This window comes from Bubalus kerabau, chromosome 20, assembly GCF_029407905.1.
Source record: "Bubalus kerabau isolate K-KA32 ecotype Philippines breed swamp buffalo chromosome 20, PCC_UOA_SB_1v2, whole genome shotgun sequence".
In the NCBI taxonomy this organism is placed as follows: Eukaryota; Metazoa; Chordata; class Mammalia; order Artiodactyla; family Bovidae; genus Bubalus; species Bubalus kerabau.
The window spans coordinates 34,652,178-34,670,222 of record NC_073643.1 but is presented as its reverse complement, the minus strand read 5'-3'; the positions used below and the strand labels follow the sequence as shown (position 1 = coordinate 34,670,222).

Sequence of the window (18,045 nt, the reverse complement as noted above, 5' to 3'; positions counted from 1 at the left end):
TTCTTTAAGCTGATGGAGGAAAAGCATAAGTGTGAAAGGTGAAGAGGTTATCATCCATGTATTCAGGAATGAATTTACTACCTTGTGTATTCAGGAATAATGACTTAATTCAGAAAGCTAGACTTCCCCTTTGAGGAAATAAGTTGTCTGACAATGCTGTAATAATTTATGTGTAGAAAGTGAACAATGATTGTTTGGGGACAGGAAGAGGAAGGGAATAAAATGAGGACAAATCTAAAATCACTTGGGAAGGAAAATTAGTAGATTAAAATATCAGAACGTAATCTGGTTTTATATCTGGGGAAATATCAACCAATTTTTTGGATTTCCTTCATGCAGGTATGTTAATGTCTTTCACATTAGTGAGGAGATCAACAGTTAGTGTACACTGTAAAGTCTCATTCCCTAAAAGAGTAAGTTACAGACCTCAGATTGCAACCTAACCCCTCAGATTACACATCTAACCACAATAGCCATCTTTTCAGATGTGGTATGCCCTGTGACTCACCCAATGCAATTCACCAGAGTCATTTGTCCACAGCCTCCTGGCCTTATCCTCCTAATGGCTTTGCATATCTCCACCCATTCTAATCACCCCAATGTTGTTGTTTTTTTAATATTACTGAGGAGTAAAATACCAGCTTTGACATATTCCAGCTTCTTCACTCAAAATTCCACCAAGCGTGAAAGGTTCTGAGTCTTGACAGTCTTGATCTCTAGTCCATTCGTTTTGCAAGCAATGTCTTTGAGAGAGAGAGAGAAATGATGGGGAAAGAGAGGAGGCTGGAGTGGGAGTGGTATTTAGAGATTGCAGGAAGAAAGAGTAAGCTATCTTCTTAAAGAATAAAATATGCTATCAAAATTGCCACAAATGATCCAAGTGTGCTCATTCATTTCTTTAACTAATAAATAGTATTAAACCTCTATTATCTAAAGTTAAAGTCTTGGGAATGTGATAATGGTCATGACATGGCCCCTGGTCTTCCATGAAGGATAGAGCCTAAAGTCGGGTGGGATGGGGAGAGAGGGAGGGTCATTACATTTTTTTTTTTTTAAAGGCAATTCCAAATCAGTTTCAGAAATGTCTCTTTCTCCTTCCTTTTGGTGGAAAAGAAGACAGTGAAAACAAATGTCATAAACACCACTGGACTATAAGAAACCAAAGTTTGAAAGTATCTGTTATTTGTATGGAAAGAGTAAAAAAATAAATGTGTGAAGTTTTCTTATACATTCTGCCCCTGACCCAACCAACTTTTGAATGCAAGCATGTATTGTCATTCCTACCTAACCCTTAAAGCTTTAAGTGGACTTCACTCCTGGACTCAGAATACTCAGTTTCTAAAACTATAAAGAATTAAGAGATGATGAAGAAAACTGTTTTAAGTCCTAGAACTCTAAAATAGAACCTTCAACTTTATTAGAACCATCATCATGCTCTAAACCAGTGATTCTTCATGCATGCATCCTTCTGAATATGAATCTTTGGGACCATTATTTGAATGGATTGAATGACATCAGTAGTTATAGAAGTATGCCAATGATTGCCCTTGAAAACTATATCATTGTTTGAGTGGAACAGATTCTCACCTTGCAAAGGTCTCTTAAATTCTTCAACAAGTGTGATCCAACCTTGGCAATGACTTCACCTTATGCCACCCCTCTGCACCTTATGAGCGACCAACATGACAAGGCTAATGAATTTCCTTCTCATGAAATTCTCATCAGACAGACATAGGAATAACTACATAATTTACAGAAAGAGTCCAGTGCAAAATGAAAACACAAAACCCCTTTTTAAAAATTACTAAGAATTTCAAGATGGCAGTTGTAGGTCATTAAACCAAGTGTGAAATCCTTTTCCGCACAGGGCTCCCCACAGTTACGTAGGTTGCATGCCTATGACCACAGTCTTGCTTAACCATTGCTCCAAGAGTCTGTGTCCTCACTTGTGGCAAAAAGTAATGAATTGATTAAATATGGTGGCCTGTGCATGTGCTTTGATCATTGTTTGAAAACTACTGCTCTAGACTTGAACATTTTTTATTTCGGTGCACTTGAAAGAAGCAACATCCTAAAAATTCCTGGTGTCCTTAATTTTCCTCCTAATCATCTTTCTTTGTGCCTTCTTTTCCTTCTTTTCTTCCTGAATTTTCTTTCTTTCTCTCTTTGCTTTCAGATTCACCCAAGAACCTAACGGAAGCATCTGTTATAGTAATAAAGGAAAACCAACTCTGCGAAAATGCGTTTTAAAAAGTTAAAACATCTTATACATTAGAAGCCAAATGGATTTCTTATTTGCACTTTGACTGATTACCAGATAAGCACAGTGATTTTACTGTGTATCACAGAGTATCCTAGAGTGAGAAGACCTGAGGTTTTGGCAGTACCATGGAAAGTGGGTTAAGGAAAAAAAATGGGTTTTCTCAATGCAAATTTTTTGGGATTACAAAGAACGATCAACTATCTTCTCATTTGGATCTATAGTTACTTTGTACCACTTGAAATACATGTATATACATAATATTTTGAAATATTATATATTCTCTTCAAGAATTGAACTGTACCACAGTTTGAGACAGCTGGTGTACCTCTTTGAGTTTTGGATGTTTTGTTTTGGTTTTTTTGTCATTTCTTTTGCTATCAGCGAGGAAAACATGTGCCCTTTGGAGAGGTGGGCATGGCACTGACACTGGAAGGCCAGCTACAGGTGGACTCCTGGAATCTGAGGCATCAAAACAACACCGAGTCAAGAGCTTCCTTCTGTTTCTACCAGATGGCCCAAGGAAGCACATCATCCTGATTTATTGTTTTCTATCCTGTGCAATATTAGCATGCAAGCTTGGCTTACACAACCATACTTTATATTCAATTGATATAACCATTCTAACCTCTTCCAGGAAAATATTTTTAGAACTACTAGCTTTTCCACAGATAAGAAAAATGAGGATTCTTGAGGGAGCCACTCCATCTTGCTGTTAAGACTCTGGCAGAGTGATGGTCAAATATGGATCCCTGTATTAAGTTCTGTAAATACAGTGTCTTAAGGCTTTGTATAGCTATCTTAAACTGCAGAAATGTCCTCTGATTAAATCCAAAGTCTGACATAATTAATAACATAGTGCTGTAGCATTGAGTCTTATCATGGCACCTCTTTCTACATTTGATTTGATTTTTCCAAGAGTATTCAGAGATCGCTTCTGATGAGATGAAAAGACTGTTAAAGCAGTTAGGTTTCAGAATGATCTGTGTGACCAAATGTTGGACAGCCCTATTAAAGTGCTAAATAACTTCTTTCTAAATCACTGTGTCCTCTTCATTTGCCATTTATTTTTCCTCAATCAGTGTTAGCCAAATCCAGAGAACATTCATGTAGCGACACATAGTCCATAAGAATTAGTTGCACAAGGTCATTGCTGCTATCATAACCAATATTTCCAACTCTAATAATTTGAAAACTAGAAATTCATTACTAGAAGTTCAGTGTTCTCAGCCAGCAAGATGAAATGTCAAATCCCATTATTGGGCTTCCATAGTGGTCACCTGGATCATACATACAGGGCTCAGCCCCCCAAAGATCAATTTGTGTCCATCTTCTTTTTTTAGAGTTACTTAGCTGACACTTTTAAGAAAGACTATATACTTAAATTCTTGTTTAAGTAGATATTATGTTAGCACTCTGGTAGAGCATAATATTACTGTACATTCCTGTTACTTATCATATCATACTGCAAGTGTGTTTTTTTTCCTCCAAAGTCTTTTCTCCAGAATATGTGTTATTAGGGCCTGTTACTAGATCAGTGGCACAGTGAGTCTCTTAGAGTGGATTTTTCAGTTAACCTTTGGGTAAAATCCAGAGGCTCCTTCATCTCTTCTAATATACCTTGAAATCTGATTGAATATATAAATACTCTAGGTGGATTTGTTCTGCATTTTGAATGCCTATAGAAGCATCCAAAAATGGAAATGTAAACCTTATTGCAAAATCTGAGCTTCCTAAACACTTTAACAAATATTTTCTAGGAGGTAGCATAAAATTCATACCAACAATTCAGAATTGCTTGAATTTTGTGGTCCATATCCATGTACCATGTAATATGTTACAAATTGATTTCATCTATAAATTTCAGAGGTGAAAACTGAAGTCATAAATCCCAAGATTTATCTAGAACAGTACATCCCAAAATGTGGAGCAATAGGTTTCTGTAATCAAATATATTAGGGAAATTTTTTCCAACAAAATAAAGTAGAAGTATTCAAAGGGATTCTCAGAGCCTTTAATATATCAAAAGATACTGTGTGTCCTCAAGAAAGACTAAAACAGGGGGAGTAAAGTAAAAGGCTTCCAGAATCCAAACATGTTGAGTGGTCCTTGACTAATGGAGCACTCGTTTGTTGACTAATAGAAGCTGCAAGAAATTATTTCTGTGTGTGGATAGATTTACTGTATTGTCATGTCCTCAGTTTTTCTAGAGAACCAGAAGTCTGGATTTTTACATACAATCTTCTAACATTCTTAAATAAGATGAACCAAAATGAGACTATTTCCATTAAAAAACCTTGTAAGCCTTATTGGAGAAGGAAATGGCAACCCACTCCAGTACTCTTGCCTGGAGAATCCCAGAGATGACGGAGCCTGGTGGGCTGCCGTCTATGGGGTCGCACAGAGTCGGACACAACTGAAGCGACTTAGCAGCAGTAGCAGCAGCAGCAAGCCTTATTACTGCTCAAAATATCTGACCATGTGGCCTTTTCTATAAGATTAGTATTTTCTGGAATACCCTTTGAAGAGTGTTTGTCCTGAATAAAAAATCCAATGAGAAGCAAATTTTTTATTTTCTGTGGCCTCACACATGTAGACCGTACTCATGATTCCCAATATTTGGGGTTCACAGCTTTTTCTGTTCTGTAACTAGAGCCTGTAAGTCAATGAAAGATCCAGTCTAGAGGTCCATGTCTATTAGTTCATCTCCTGTTGTTCACTTAATGCGGTAAATTCCCTGGTAAAGAGTTGGAAGAAAAGAGAAGGGGGGAAGAAAAGAAAAGACCACATCAGAATCAAGCAATCATCCAAGAAAACAGTGAAAATATTTGTAAATGTCATCAAATTCAGTTTCCATTTATCCAAGTCCCTTACCAAAATGTGTGAACCGTCAACTTGTGTTTAAATTTAACTTGCAGCAGTTTGGGGAATTTTCAGTAACTACCATCTGCCTATTGAATCTGAATGTATATGGTTTTAAAAAGTATATCACGTATTTCTGGTTAATAAAGAGCTCAGTGTGGTATGACTAATACTGATATTGAGCTTTCGAATCAAGAATGATGAATAATATTACAACATAATTAGAGCAAATGCCAAGGGTTTCTTCCAAATCCTTTGTCATGGTAAAAGGGAAATATGACTCAGTTCATAAGACAAAGATTTTCAAGGAAGGTAAAGCTTATTTGCTGACTTTTTTGTGTGTGTAATTGCATTTACCATAAACGGACTTGGCAAGCACACTGAGATGTTTAACTACTTCTTTTCCCATTATAGAACAATGAAGTTGTTCATATCTTTTTCTGATCAAATCCAATGTAAGTTTCACCAAGCAATATAGTGATTTTATAGTGCAGTATATTGTGCCACCTTGCATTGTCACTGATAAAATAAGTTATGAAGGGTATAAAAACTGTTTATATGAGACAATTCACACATTCCTCACCTACATGGGATATGCACTCCTCCTTAGAAGGTCAAATATCGTGTCATGAATGAGTTTCTGTTTTAATTAAGCTTGACAGTCCCATTTCAAAATCTATTTGGTTTTGCCTGACAAAGTGTATCATGTCTCTTTTTCACTATCTATCTACCTTCCAAATAAAAGATTTAGTGTCTAGCAAATTCTAGGGCTCAAGTCACTTCCACCTAGTTTATAAATATGAGAAAGCAACATAGAAGGCTTTCTAAGGAATGTAGAGACTCAGAGCTCATGCAGTAGTGATAGAATATGATTTTGTAGTGCCCATGGACATTACACAAAAGTGATAAAATAAAATCATATTCACACTTCAAAGTAAATTTAAGAGGAAGCTACTAATTGCACCAACACACACAAATCTCCTGCTAATAAAGATTTTAAGATTTTAGGTTGAATAGTTCAGGATATGTTTTCCTTATAAAAGATCTCAGGAGCCTCACGGTAGAAGTTACATTATGCTGACATCTTTGGTCCACAGTGGCTCTCATTTATTTATTTTATTTCCTTAGGTAGTTTGTTTCATTTTCAAAAAGAAAATGTTCAGCTCTCATATATTGATTTTGGTAGCTAGCTACATTATTTAAAAAAATAATAACCAATTACCAAACATGAAAGCCAGGACCCCAAACATAACTGACTATATTTAAAGTCCAGCTCTACTTCCCACCTCCTTAGAGAGACTCTAACCCTGGATTAGATTCCACTCATGCCATGAGGAAAAACCTGAGGCCAGACTTTCCTTATGACAATGGTTCTCAACAACATGGATATGTGGCCATTGTTTACAGAGGGTTTAGAAGTGGCTTATTAATATGATCTGTAAATACATTTTTAATTAATTATTATTGCAATATAGTTTATTAATAATATTGTTAGTTTCTGCTGTACAGCAAAGAGAATTATCTACTGCGTGTGTGCGCGCACACACACACACACATTCATATATCCACTCTTTTTTAGATTCTTTTCCCATATAGGTCATTACAAAGTGTTGAATAGAGTTCTCTGTGTTATACAGTAGATCCTTATGGCTTATCTATTTTGTATATAGTAGTGTGAATATGTCAGTTCCAATCTCCCAATTTATCTATCCCTACCCCCCCTTTCCTACTTGGTAACCATAAGTTTGTTTTCTACATCTGTGAGTCAATTACTGTTTTATAAATAAGAAAAGTATAATTATTTCACAAGCAGTTCCCAACCAGGGCCTATAAGATATATATGCCAACAGGAGCTAGGCAAGTAACACTTGTTAGCTAACCAAGGTCACATGTCACTGCCAAAGCACACATGATTAGGGTTGCGATGTAGCTGGCAGGTTCCAGCAGGCAGCATTTGGTCCTAGCCTATTACTCCTACTTAGCATTGGTGTGCTAATATGGCCCAGTTCTTCTGTTTTGGGGGTGTTTTATAAGAAAATCCAGAAATTCCAAGGTTTATAGGAAATCTCCAAATTGTGCATATTTATAACTTACTGAACTTTTATTAAAAGATATGACCGAATATTCTATTTTGTCTATGAGACATTGGTTTGCAAATCTGGCCTACAATGGCATTCTTCTCAGGATCTGCATTCTTGTGTACTTCCTCTGGTGGTAGAAAAAAAAATGCAGTGGATTAAAAAGCTTGTCTGCAGTCCATTGCATGGAACCTGCAACCTCTCCTGCTTTTGCCACTGGGAACCCTATGCACACAGCAATAGATATCAGTTATACTCAAATAGGGGCATGCCAGGGTTGCAAAAAGAGGTCAGCCCCTGTGCCAGAATAGAGTAAATGGATTAAACCTCCATAGATTCCACCGTTGGGGTCACCAAACCACTGTGGGAGCCAATTTTAGGGGCTGGAAAGAAGCAGTGTCAGGTCAGAATCTCCCACAAGCAGCTGCTAAAACACCTGAGAGGCTTGAACATTTAGTTTAAGGAAAAAATGCTAGGTACTACCTGCCCAATGGAAATGGCCTCCTCCCTCTGCTTTCTCATCCTGCACACACCCTCCCACACTCACGTGTGTGAATTCTTAAGTTCTTTGTCCTGTGATCTGGATCCTCCTCAAGAAGGCCAGATGGAGAAGCTCTCAAGGCCTCTCACCCCATCACCCCTTTCATTCAGCTCACCACTGTCATATTTCCTCTTCTCCCTTTTACATTCCAGACTTAAAAAGCACTGTATGTATTTAAAAAAAGTTCTAGGATTGGAAGCCAAAAGAGCTTCCAATCTCCCCCGAAGATTTGGGTCCTCGCCCTCCACTTATAACCTAGAAAACTTGTAACCTCTTCCTCTTGAGTTTTCCTGTCTGTAAAATGCAGATCATTGTACAAAGTTTAAAGGTTATGGGAAGACTAGGAAACTAGAGAAAATGGAAATGTGTTATACATGGAAAGCAATAGGTAAACTCTTGTTGTTCTCAGATTACTAGACAGATCTCTGTTCAACTTTGTAGAATTCCCCATCTGCCGTTACTATTGCTAATGTTTTTAAACCACTGAAAAATGCCAATATTATCTACACTTGATCACTGCCATTAAGACTTGAGTTGGCCAGAGTTCATGGCCAGAGTTGTCTGGTTTGTAGGACAATGTCCAACAACTATGCATGATGTCATCACCAGCCTACTCCCAGCCTCCCTCGCATCTTGCCCTCTTGTCATTCAGGCAAAATATTCGTACAAATTCACACATAACCCTCATTAGTGCACGGGTCTGACCTTTCATGATGTCTAGTAGAACTTTCTGTAGTGTGAAAATGTTCTGTATCTGAGTTGTCCAATACGGTAGCCACGTGCTCCATATAGCTATTGAGCATTTTGAATGTGTCGACTATGACATAAGAAGAGGTTTTTACATTCATTTAATTTTATTAACTTACTAGATAACCACATGTGGCTAGGAGGCTACCTTACTGGACAGCATAGTTCTGTTTTGTCTTTCAGAAGTACTAACACTGAGCCCCAGTTGCCCAAAGCCATGGCATGCTCATAACAATTTTATTGACTTCCTTTCACTTTCTGTCACTTCCTCACTTCATTTTCACTGCTGCCTGGATTTACCTCTCAAATACATTCCTTGCATTGAAATCTTTGTCTCAAGGTCTTCCTATGGAAAGACCCACCAAAGGCAATATTTTAAGATGACCACTCTATTTCCAAAATGGAGAAAAATGGGAAGGGCACCAACTAGAGCTGAGGAGATCAGTAAGGAGGTTTTTGTAGTATTTAGTAAACATATGTGGAGCATTTCCTTGTCAGAGCCTGAGGACAGAGCAGTGAATCATGCTTTTCCCTTCATGGAGGAGCTGATAGCTTAGATTCAGGTCTCAGCTACATCAGTCAATTGCCATTTTATAGACTCAGTTATCCAAGGCCATCGTGATAAAACAAGAGTAAGGTTATGTTGTATCTCTTAGAGGTAACTCAGACAGAAAACTTTAGTCCCTTCTGATTCACCTTGTTCCCAGCTAGCTACCCTCATTGCCAATGAACAAGATTCAAATTGAATTAATAATAAGGAAATTCCAAGTTTGTCTCCAATCCTAGTATTTTCTAAAAACCACGTGGTAAAATGTGGATGGCATCCTAGAAAATGCATTGGATTAGACGAACCCTGATCTCTAGTTATAACCCAGGAAATGACTTAAACTTCTTGCAGTGGTTCTCAGAAATGGCATTCTGTGCAGGCAACCACACATTGTAATTGTAGGGGAAATGGTGAACTAGTTAAAGTACCAGTTTGAAATTTTAAAGGCCACAGGCATAAGATTTTGCAAGGCAAATAAAGAGTGAAGACTATATATGACAGTGACAGAGACCTCTAAGAATATGATAGAGTTACAGTGACTTATGACTTAAATTGACTTCCAGACACGGTAAGGTCAATGTCACAACCTTTTTGTAGCTATATTAAAAGGACACAATGACTGGGTGAAGCCAGTGGTATATAGGTGATGGAGAATCCAGGACTTTCTCAAGCAACTATGTTGTTTCTGGTTTTTCTATGTTGATAAAAGTTACCTGCTGGCTAAAATGTCTGGAAGGGATGTTATTAAGAGAAAAATAACTCAAGATAGGGGAAGAAATTTGGAAGAGAGCATCTAGTCCTCCTCAAGGATTCAAGTACCCAGGGTGCAGTGATGGCAGAAGGAGGGAAGCTCTAATTTGTACATATTTTTGTTGATCCCAAGCTACCAATGACAGGTTGGGAAGAGATACACTTGGTTGGCCCTCACAAGCCTGTGAGAGCCAGCTTCAGCGTACCACTGTGTAAGGGAAATGACATTCCTAGTTCAAAAAAACAAAAACAAAAAAAACCCTGTCCAAATATTACCATGCCAATGCTGGGGAAATATGTACCTCTAGGAGGGGTACTAGATGTCTAGTATGGGTTAAGCACAGTTTAAATTGTTTGGGAAAGGAAGTAGATACTGAAATCTACAGGTCAGAGAATCCTGAGGTCAACCCAGGGCAATATGCTAAAGTAGATCATTTAAGAAATCTGGGGGCATGGGTGGGGGAGATAATTAGGGAAACAGTGATTACCAGGAGCCAGCGTGGGTTCACTGAGAAGAAAAATCATGCCAGACAAGTTTTTCATTGACCTCACTGTTTTCTTCAATTAATCTAAATTATTTTTTTAAATGATTGACATATTATGTCTATATATTAAAAAGATATGAATCTAAGCTAAGGACTGGTGAACTGTGGTCCTTAAACTAAGTCTGGAGTGCTGCTTGTTTTTGCAAATAAAGTTTTATTGTAATACAGCTACTAGTTTGCATAATGGCCATAGCTGCTTTTGCAATATTATAGCAATTGAATGACTACAACAGAGATATTATGCTCAGAAACTCTAAAGTATTTACTATTTGGGTCTTTACATTTTGCTGCTCCCGGGTATATTCTGGAGAAGGCTAGATGAGAGTAAAAATTGTGTGAGCTCATAACCATAATGAAGAGTGGCATTCAAGTGTTTCTAATTTCCAGAATAATTGTATCCTAGAGAAAGATTTCTAGTAATAGAATCCTGAGTACTGACCTAGCTGTGTCCTGTGCATTGTTTTATTATCAACTGTGTGAAAGACAGAACTGACTATACAGACCAGTTTTGCAGATGATCCACAGTCAAACTGGTCATCGACTACCTGGCATGTTTAAATCAAGTTCAAGCAAGTAGACAGAGGAAAGTGCTTATGATCATCAAAAACAGTTGAAGAAGGTTGATGCTTAGATTCATGGAAAAAGAAAAGTGGGTCAAGAATGAGAAGCTGTATTTAAATATTCAAAGGTCTCATTTAAAAGAAGGGGTTACACTCGTTTCTAAAGAGTATGTGCAATTTATAACTAAACTTTTACCAGTTTAAGAACAACTTACCTGATTGACTTTGTTTAGCAGGTAATGGCTTTGTTGCTATGAATGGTATTCAAGCATAGACGAGGAGAACTCTTAGGGGTGCTGAATCTGAGCAAACTCTGGGAGATGGTGAAGGACAGGAAAGCCTGGTGTGCTGCAGTCCATGGTGTCACAAAGAGACAGATATGACTTAGCGACTGAACAATAACAGAAGGATTCATGCCTAAGGAATCTTGTACTTCTCAGAATTTGTGATTATCTGAGCATAATTTCTTATTGGTGGAGTGATGATTGGTAGAGGAGAAGGGGATGACAGAGGAAGAGATGGTTGGATGACATCACCAACTCGACAGACATGAGTTTGAGCAAGCTCCGGGAGTTGGTGATGGACAGGGAAGTCCCTGAGGTCGCAAAGAGTCGGACATGAATGAGCAACTGAACTGAACTGAGAGTAAAAATAGAATTTGAGATACTCTTTAAAGTCAGATACTTACAACATAACAAATTCTTAGGTTCTGAAGAGCAGCTCTGACTGCTTAGATCTAGATTGCTTGATTTAGACATACAGATGTTCCTTAACAGCCCCAGAAGCCTTGCTTGTGGGTAAAGAGAAAGCTCTTCCTTCCCAACTTCTGTAGCATCTGTTTCTTCAGGCTCCAGCCACACCTGGAGCAAGCCAGCGTAATCACTGATCAGTCAGTGAGAACCATAATGGGGTGATGATTTTGCCATAAATCAGCAGTCCTTGTTAGAGACTGGCCAAAAGACTTCAAGGCTATTAAGTCAGGTAGAAACAACTGCAAAGGTGAATCAGTTAGACATCTGAGAACAAGGAAGCAGACCCAAACCAAACCAGTGAGAAACAAAATGGTCGAAGGCAGGAATTGGTTTAAAAATGTAAAACTGAGCAAGTCCTTGAACATTTCAGCCAGATATGTCTCTACTACATTTTTAGTGGTTTATCAGATTATGGATATCATCAAATTATTTTTTTAAATTTTTATTGTGATAAAAGTCACATAATATAGAACATACTATTTTAAACATATTTAGCTATACAGTTCAGTGGTACTAAGTACAGACACATTGTTGAACAAATCTCAGCATCATCCATCTCCTGAATTTTTCACTTTCCTAAACTGAAACTCTGTACCATTAAACACTAACTCCCCATTCCCCCTCTTCACCTTCCATCCCCTGCCCCTGGCATCGACAAATGTACTTTCTGACCCTATGAATTTGACTACTCTAGGTACCTAGTATAAGTGAAATCAAACAGTATTTGTCAGCATCTACTATATATTGGAATGAATTTTTCAGTTCAGTTCAGTTCAGTCACTCAGTCGTGTCCGACTCTTTGCGACCCCATGAATCGCAGCACGGCAGGCCTCCCTGTCCATCACCAACTCCCGGAGTTCACTCAGACTCATGTCCATCGAGTCAGTGATGCCATCCAGCCATCTCAACCTCTGTCGTCCCCTTCTCCTCCTGCCCCCAATCCCTCCCAGCATCAGAGTCTTTTCCAATGAGTCAACTCTTCACATGAGGTGGCCAAAGTACTGGAGTTTCAGCTTTAGCATCATTCCTTCCAAAGAAATCCCACGGCTGATCTCCTTCAGAATGGACTGGTTGGATCTCCTTGCAGTCCAAGGGACTCTCAAGAGTCTTCTCCAACACCACAGTTCAAAAGCATCAATTCTTCAGCGCTCAGCCTTCTTCACAGTCCAACTCTCACATCCATACATGACCACAGGAAAAACCACAGCCTTGACTAGATGGACCTTTGTTGGCAAAGTAATGTCTCTGCTTTTGAATATGCTATCTAGGTTGGTCATAACTTTCCTTCCAAGGAGTAAGCGTCTTTTAATTTCATGGCTGCAGTCACCATTTGCAGTGATTTTGGAGCCCAGAAAAATAAAGTCTGACACTGTTTCCACTGTTTCCCCATGTATTTCCCATGAAGTGATGGGACCAGAATGAATTTTTAAGGTTAACTTAATATATGTCCTACATATTATACCTTCTTTCTTCCCCCTGTGCTATGCAGCAGGTTCTCATTAGTTACCTACCTTACCTACCTTATACACAGTAGTGTATATATGTCAGTCCCAATCTCCCAGTTTATCCCCCCCTTATCCCTTGATGTCCATATATTTGTTCTGTATGTCTGTGTCTCTATTTCTGCTTTGCAAATATATTCGTCTGTGCCATTTTTCTAGATTCCACATCGTTCAGTTCAGTCAGTCATGTCTGACTCTTTGCGACCCCATGGATTGCAGCATGCCAGGCCTCTGTGTCCATCACCAACTCCCAGAGTTTACTCAAACTCATGTCCATGGAGTCAGTGATGCCATCCAGCCATCTCATCCTCTGTTGTCCCCTTCTTCTCCCACCTTGAGTCTTTCCCAGCATCAGGGTCTTTTCTTTTTTTTAATTTATTTATTTTAATTGGAGGCTAATTACTTTACAATATTGTAGTGGTTTTGCCATACACTGACAGTATTCTTGCCTGGAAAATTACATGGACAGAGGAGCTCTGGTGGTCACAAAGAGTCGGACACAACAGAGCATGCACATAGACACAGAAAGTGTAACTGAACACATATTTGGCTGCTCACCACTCAACAGACAGTAAATTGAGAAGCAAGCTTCAGTAGAGAAGAAACATGCTATGTTCAGAAAAATCCAGCAACTCTGAAGATGCTGCCCAACCCTAGTGACGATTTTTAAAGGGAAAAAGGGGAAACAGTTAATTATTAAGCAGGAAGTCAGAGTCTTCATCATTTTTCCATTGCATGCAGTCCTGTTGACTTACCCCAGTCTTACTTGGATGTTGTCTTGCTCGCATGGTCCACCTGTAATTGAATGTTCTCTTGTCCACATGGTCCACCTGTGCCCGCAGAGTCTACCTGCAGATTTACTAAGGGGAACTTAGGGGTAGAGAGTCAGTCATTCTTTAACTACTTAATTCTTCATTCTTATTCCTTTTAATCCAGGAAGGGAATCAACAAATCAGGTAAGGGGTTGTATTTATTTAGAAAAGCAGAAATCAGGAGCAGAGTTAAATGTTGCCTAATGAACTCATCTTTATGTTTAAGGTCTAAGCAAAACAAGGATGAGCAAACAGAAAAAGGGACCAAGGAGCTGCTTACAGAAGTAGATTCATTTCCAGGGGATAGAAGGGGGAATGGGAAAGCGACTGCTAATTGGTTGTTTGAGGCAGATGAAAACTGTCTGAAATTAGATTTTGGTGATGGTTGCACAACTAAAAACCATTGACATGTAAACAGTTTTAAAGTGGTGAATTGTATGAAATGCTAATTATGCCTCAATTTTTTAAGGGGAAAAAAATACAAAGATATTATTTTTTGTATCTGAGCTCAGTTCTGGGCTCAAAACACCATAAACGGATTTTCTTACGTACATTAATCTTCAGTGTGACATTACTAAGTCAATAGGACAGTAATTCTCCCTTGAGCAGGAGTATCTCATGCACTTCAGGGCGTACAGCCTTTCTCCTCCTTGCCCACCGCACAGTAATAGCAGCCCACAACCACTGTAACAGCCAAGAAATCACTGCGCAAATGCCCACATGATCCTTGAGAACAAGATACTGCCCTTGTTGAGAGCTGCAGTTGTAACAATAGTCAAACCAAAAACAATCAAATGCAAAAATAATCGAACCATATAAATATTTTGCACCGTGACTTTCTCGATTTCCAAACTGACAGTTAGTCGCCACTTACCATTACTTAGGGCTTCCCAGGTGGCCCTAGTGGTAAAGAACCCGCCTGCCAAGGCAGGAGATGTAAGACACCCAGGTTCGATCCCTGGGTTGGGAAGATCCCCTGGAGGAGGGTATGGCAACCCACTCCAGTATTCTTGCCTGGAGAACCCCGTGGATAGAGGAGCATGGCGGGCTATAGTTCATAGAGGGACAAAGAATCGGACATGACTGAAGTGACTCTGCACACGCCCACCATCACTTAGAGACTACTTCAAGGACTACTGAAGCTGTATTTGTTGGTGATTTCACCTGCGTCTCCTTCCCATTACATGTGATTTGTAAAACAGCCATGCAGAGTATACTCTCGCCCAGTGATCCATTAAATAAATTGCAGGATTCTGTTTGTTTGTTTTTTTGTTTTTCCTAAATTAATACTATTAGGATGTGTGGTATTTCTCAGAATTTGCAACAGCCCTTACAGTTCGATGATGATGTGTTTCTCAACTCATCATCAAGAAGGAACTCAGTAACTTTATAGTTCAATGGTGGTTTGAGGTAGAGGGTTTAAAAAAAAAAGGCTTCCCAGCTATTTAGGAAGTTTTTCTGTTCCTCAAAGATATTTTTTATTCTTACTTGATTTTGCATTTAAAACAGCAGTTAAGAGACCCTCCAGGCATAGACCGTGGTTTCAAATATGAATCTGAATAGCTGTTGGCAGAGTTGAAGCACCAGAGGCTGCTGGTGTCAAACACACACAGAGCAAAGAATTTTTTCAGGTTTTCGTTTCATGAATTGGCCCCTACCAAGTGCTGAAGGCTTAAAATCAGGATCTAAGTAATTCCCAAATCACGTTTTGGTACACAAAAGGAGATTTTTTAACAGTTTCAAGGAGAGTCTAAAATTCTCAAAATACCTCATTTTTATTTGCAATCTTTTTCAAAATAAAATACACCCCAGAGTAGGTTAGAAGGGCTGGGCGATGCAACCCAGACTTTCTCAAAAGTAATATCCCAGACTGCTGACCATGGACTGAAATCACTGTGAGAATGCTTTCTACAGTCTTCTTTGAACCATTGCCACTCGTGGGATTGGATTTTAATGAAATAGTTATTTGGCTTTAAACATTGGCTCTAGTTCCAAAGAGAGGAGAAAAGAAGGCATTTTACTTTAAAAAAAAAAAAAAAAAAAAAAAAGCCATTCTCTTCCTAAATACAATAGTGGATTTTTAAGTCACAATATGATTATCAGAACTAATCAACAATGATGTCATTAATATCAAAGAACAAGTCAGCGATATTTGTGCTCTTCTGATTGTCTTACAATTTTTCAGTAAAGTCTTGAGTCAAGATTCAAATAAGTCCCATCCATGACAATTGATTATAGATGTGATTTGCTTTAAACTAATCAAAGTGAGGGAGTTGGTGTGAACCAACACAGTGGATTATAGCCTGTTATATTTTCCCTTGATGAGAACCACCATCCATGAAGTTCATCAAAAAGCCCATTCCCTAGGATGGAGGAAGATTGAGAATGTGTTGCAGAGTAAGCACTTTATAGAGAGCAAATTGTATTTTCACAAACCCTTTTTAGTTGAGCAGAAGTAGGGAGACGATGGAAATAAAAGAAGACCCTTTAAAGAAAAAAATTGTTTCAGGTCAGACTAGCCTTTCCTGGAAGAGGATTAAGCCCCGTGATTGGTATCTTAACAATATCAAGCATTTTGCTCTAACCCAATAAACTGGATCTTTTTCCTGCTGACCAGAGACATAAAATAAGCATAATATCTTAACCGTGTTTCAAGCAGATGAGCTGCAATCCTAGTGTTTGAAATGGTCTGATGCTCTTCAACCATTACCTGTTTTCCTCCATCACAGTTCATGTTACACAGTATGGTTCGATGAGGTTGGGCGTAAGTGGGAATTTGCTGTTAAGTCAAGCAATGATATTGTTCTCTTGGCAAAGTAACGTTTACATAATAAAATGAAATCAAATGTTTCTCTTAATGATTCTTTAAAAGAAAAATTGGCTGGAAAAAAAAATAGCTGTGACAAATTAGTAGGAGGGCAAAGGTATTTCAGGAAAAAAATAACAACAGATGCTAGTAACATCTCTCCACATTCATTGCCTATGATTGAAGCTATCTCTTTTTGAGTTGTTTGGTCTTTTTTGCTCAAAGCAGCATACATTTATTATGTCAACTTCCATGGGTTAGAAGTACAGGTACAACATGACTGAGCTCTCTGCTTAAAGCCTCATAAGGCCAAAATCAAGATATCAGGCAGTGCTGACATTTTTGTTTGTTTAATTTTTATTAAAGCACGGTTGATTTACAGCGTTGTGTTAGTTTCAGGCACATAGCAAAGTGAATCAGCTAGTTACACGTATATATGTATCCACTCTTTTTTAGATTCCTTTCCCATATAGGTCACTGCAGAGTACTGAGTAGAGTTCCCTGTGCTATACAGTATATCCTTATTAGTTATCTATTTTACATATAGCAGTTTGTGTATGTCAATCCCAATCTTCCAATTTATCCCTCCCCTCACCTTATGCCCTGCTAACCATAAGTTTTTTACATCTGTAACTCTTATTTCTGTTTTGTAGATATATTCAGTTGTACCTTTTTTTTAGATTTCACATATAAGTGATGCATGATATTTGACTTTTTCTGTCTGACTGCAGTTAGTATGACAATGTCTAGATCCATCCATCTTGCTGCAAATGCCACTATTTCATTCTTTTTTTATGGCTGAGTCATATTCCATTGTGTGTGTATATGTATATGTGCGTGTGTGTGTATGTATGTATATAAAGGAATAGATATTTCTTTATTCCTCTGTTGATGAACTTTTAGCTTGCTTCCATGTCCAGGCTATTGTAAATAGTGCCTCAGTGAACATTGGGGTGCATGTATCTTTTCAAATTACAGTTTTCTCAGGATATGTGCCCAAGAGTAGAATAGATGGATCATATCGTAGCTCTAGTTTTAGTTTTCTTAAAGGAACTTCCATACTGTTCTCCACAGTGGCTGTACCAGATTACGTTCTGACGAACAGTGTAAGAGGGTTCCCTTTTCTCCACACCCTTTCCAGCATTTATTGTTTGTAGGTTTTTGGATGATGGCCATTCTGACTGATGTGCAGTGACACCTCATTGTAGTTTTGATTGGCATTTCTCTAATAATTAGTGATGTTGAGCATCTTTTCATGTGCTCTTTAGCTATCTGTCTTTTTT

At 38.4% G+C, this 18,045-nt stretch overlaps 1 protein-coding gene across 11 annotated transcripts in view; it reads left to right on the top strand.

Annotated features, from left to right (window-relative positions):
* TAFA1 (TAFA chemokine like family member 1) overlaps positions 1 to 18,045 on the top strand; it is a 534,519-nt gene that overhangs the window by 353,608 nt on the left and 162,866 nt on the right. Inside the window, exon 5 of one of the 11 annotated variants that reach the window (XM_055558381.1) lies at positions 2,645 to 3,613. The exons of 6 other annotated variants lie outside the window; for them this stretch is intronic. In XM_055558381.1, the coding sequence (XP_055414356.1) occupies positions 2,645 to 2,800 (156 nt within the window). In that variant the 3' untranslated portion in view covers positions 2,801 to 3,613. 4 more of the 11 variants (XM_055558384.1, XM_055558392.1, XM_055558382.1 and 1 more) reach the window with 4 other exon arrangements.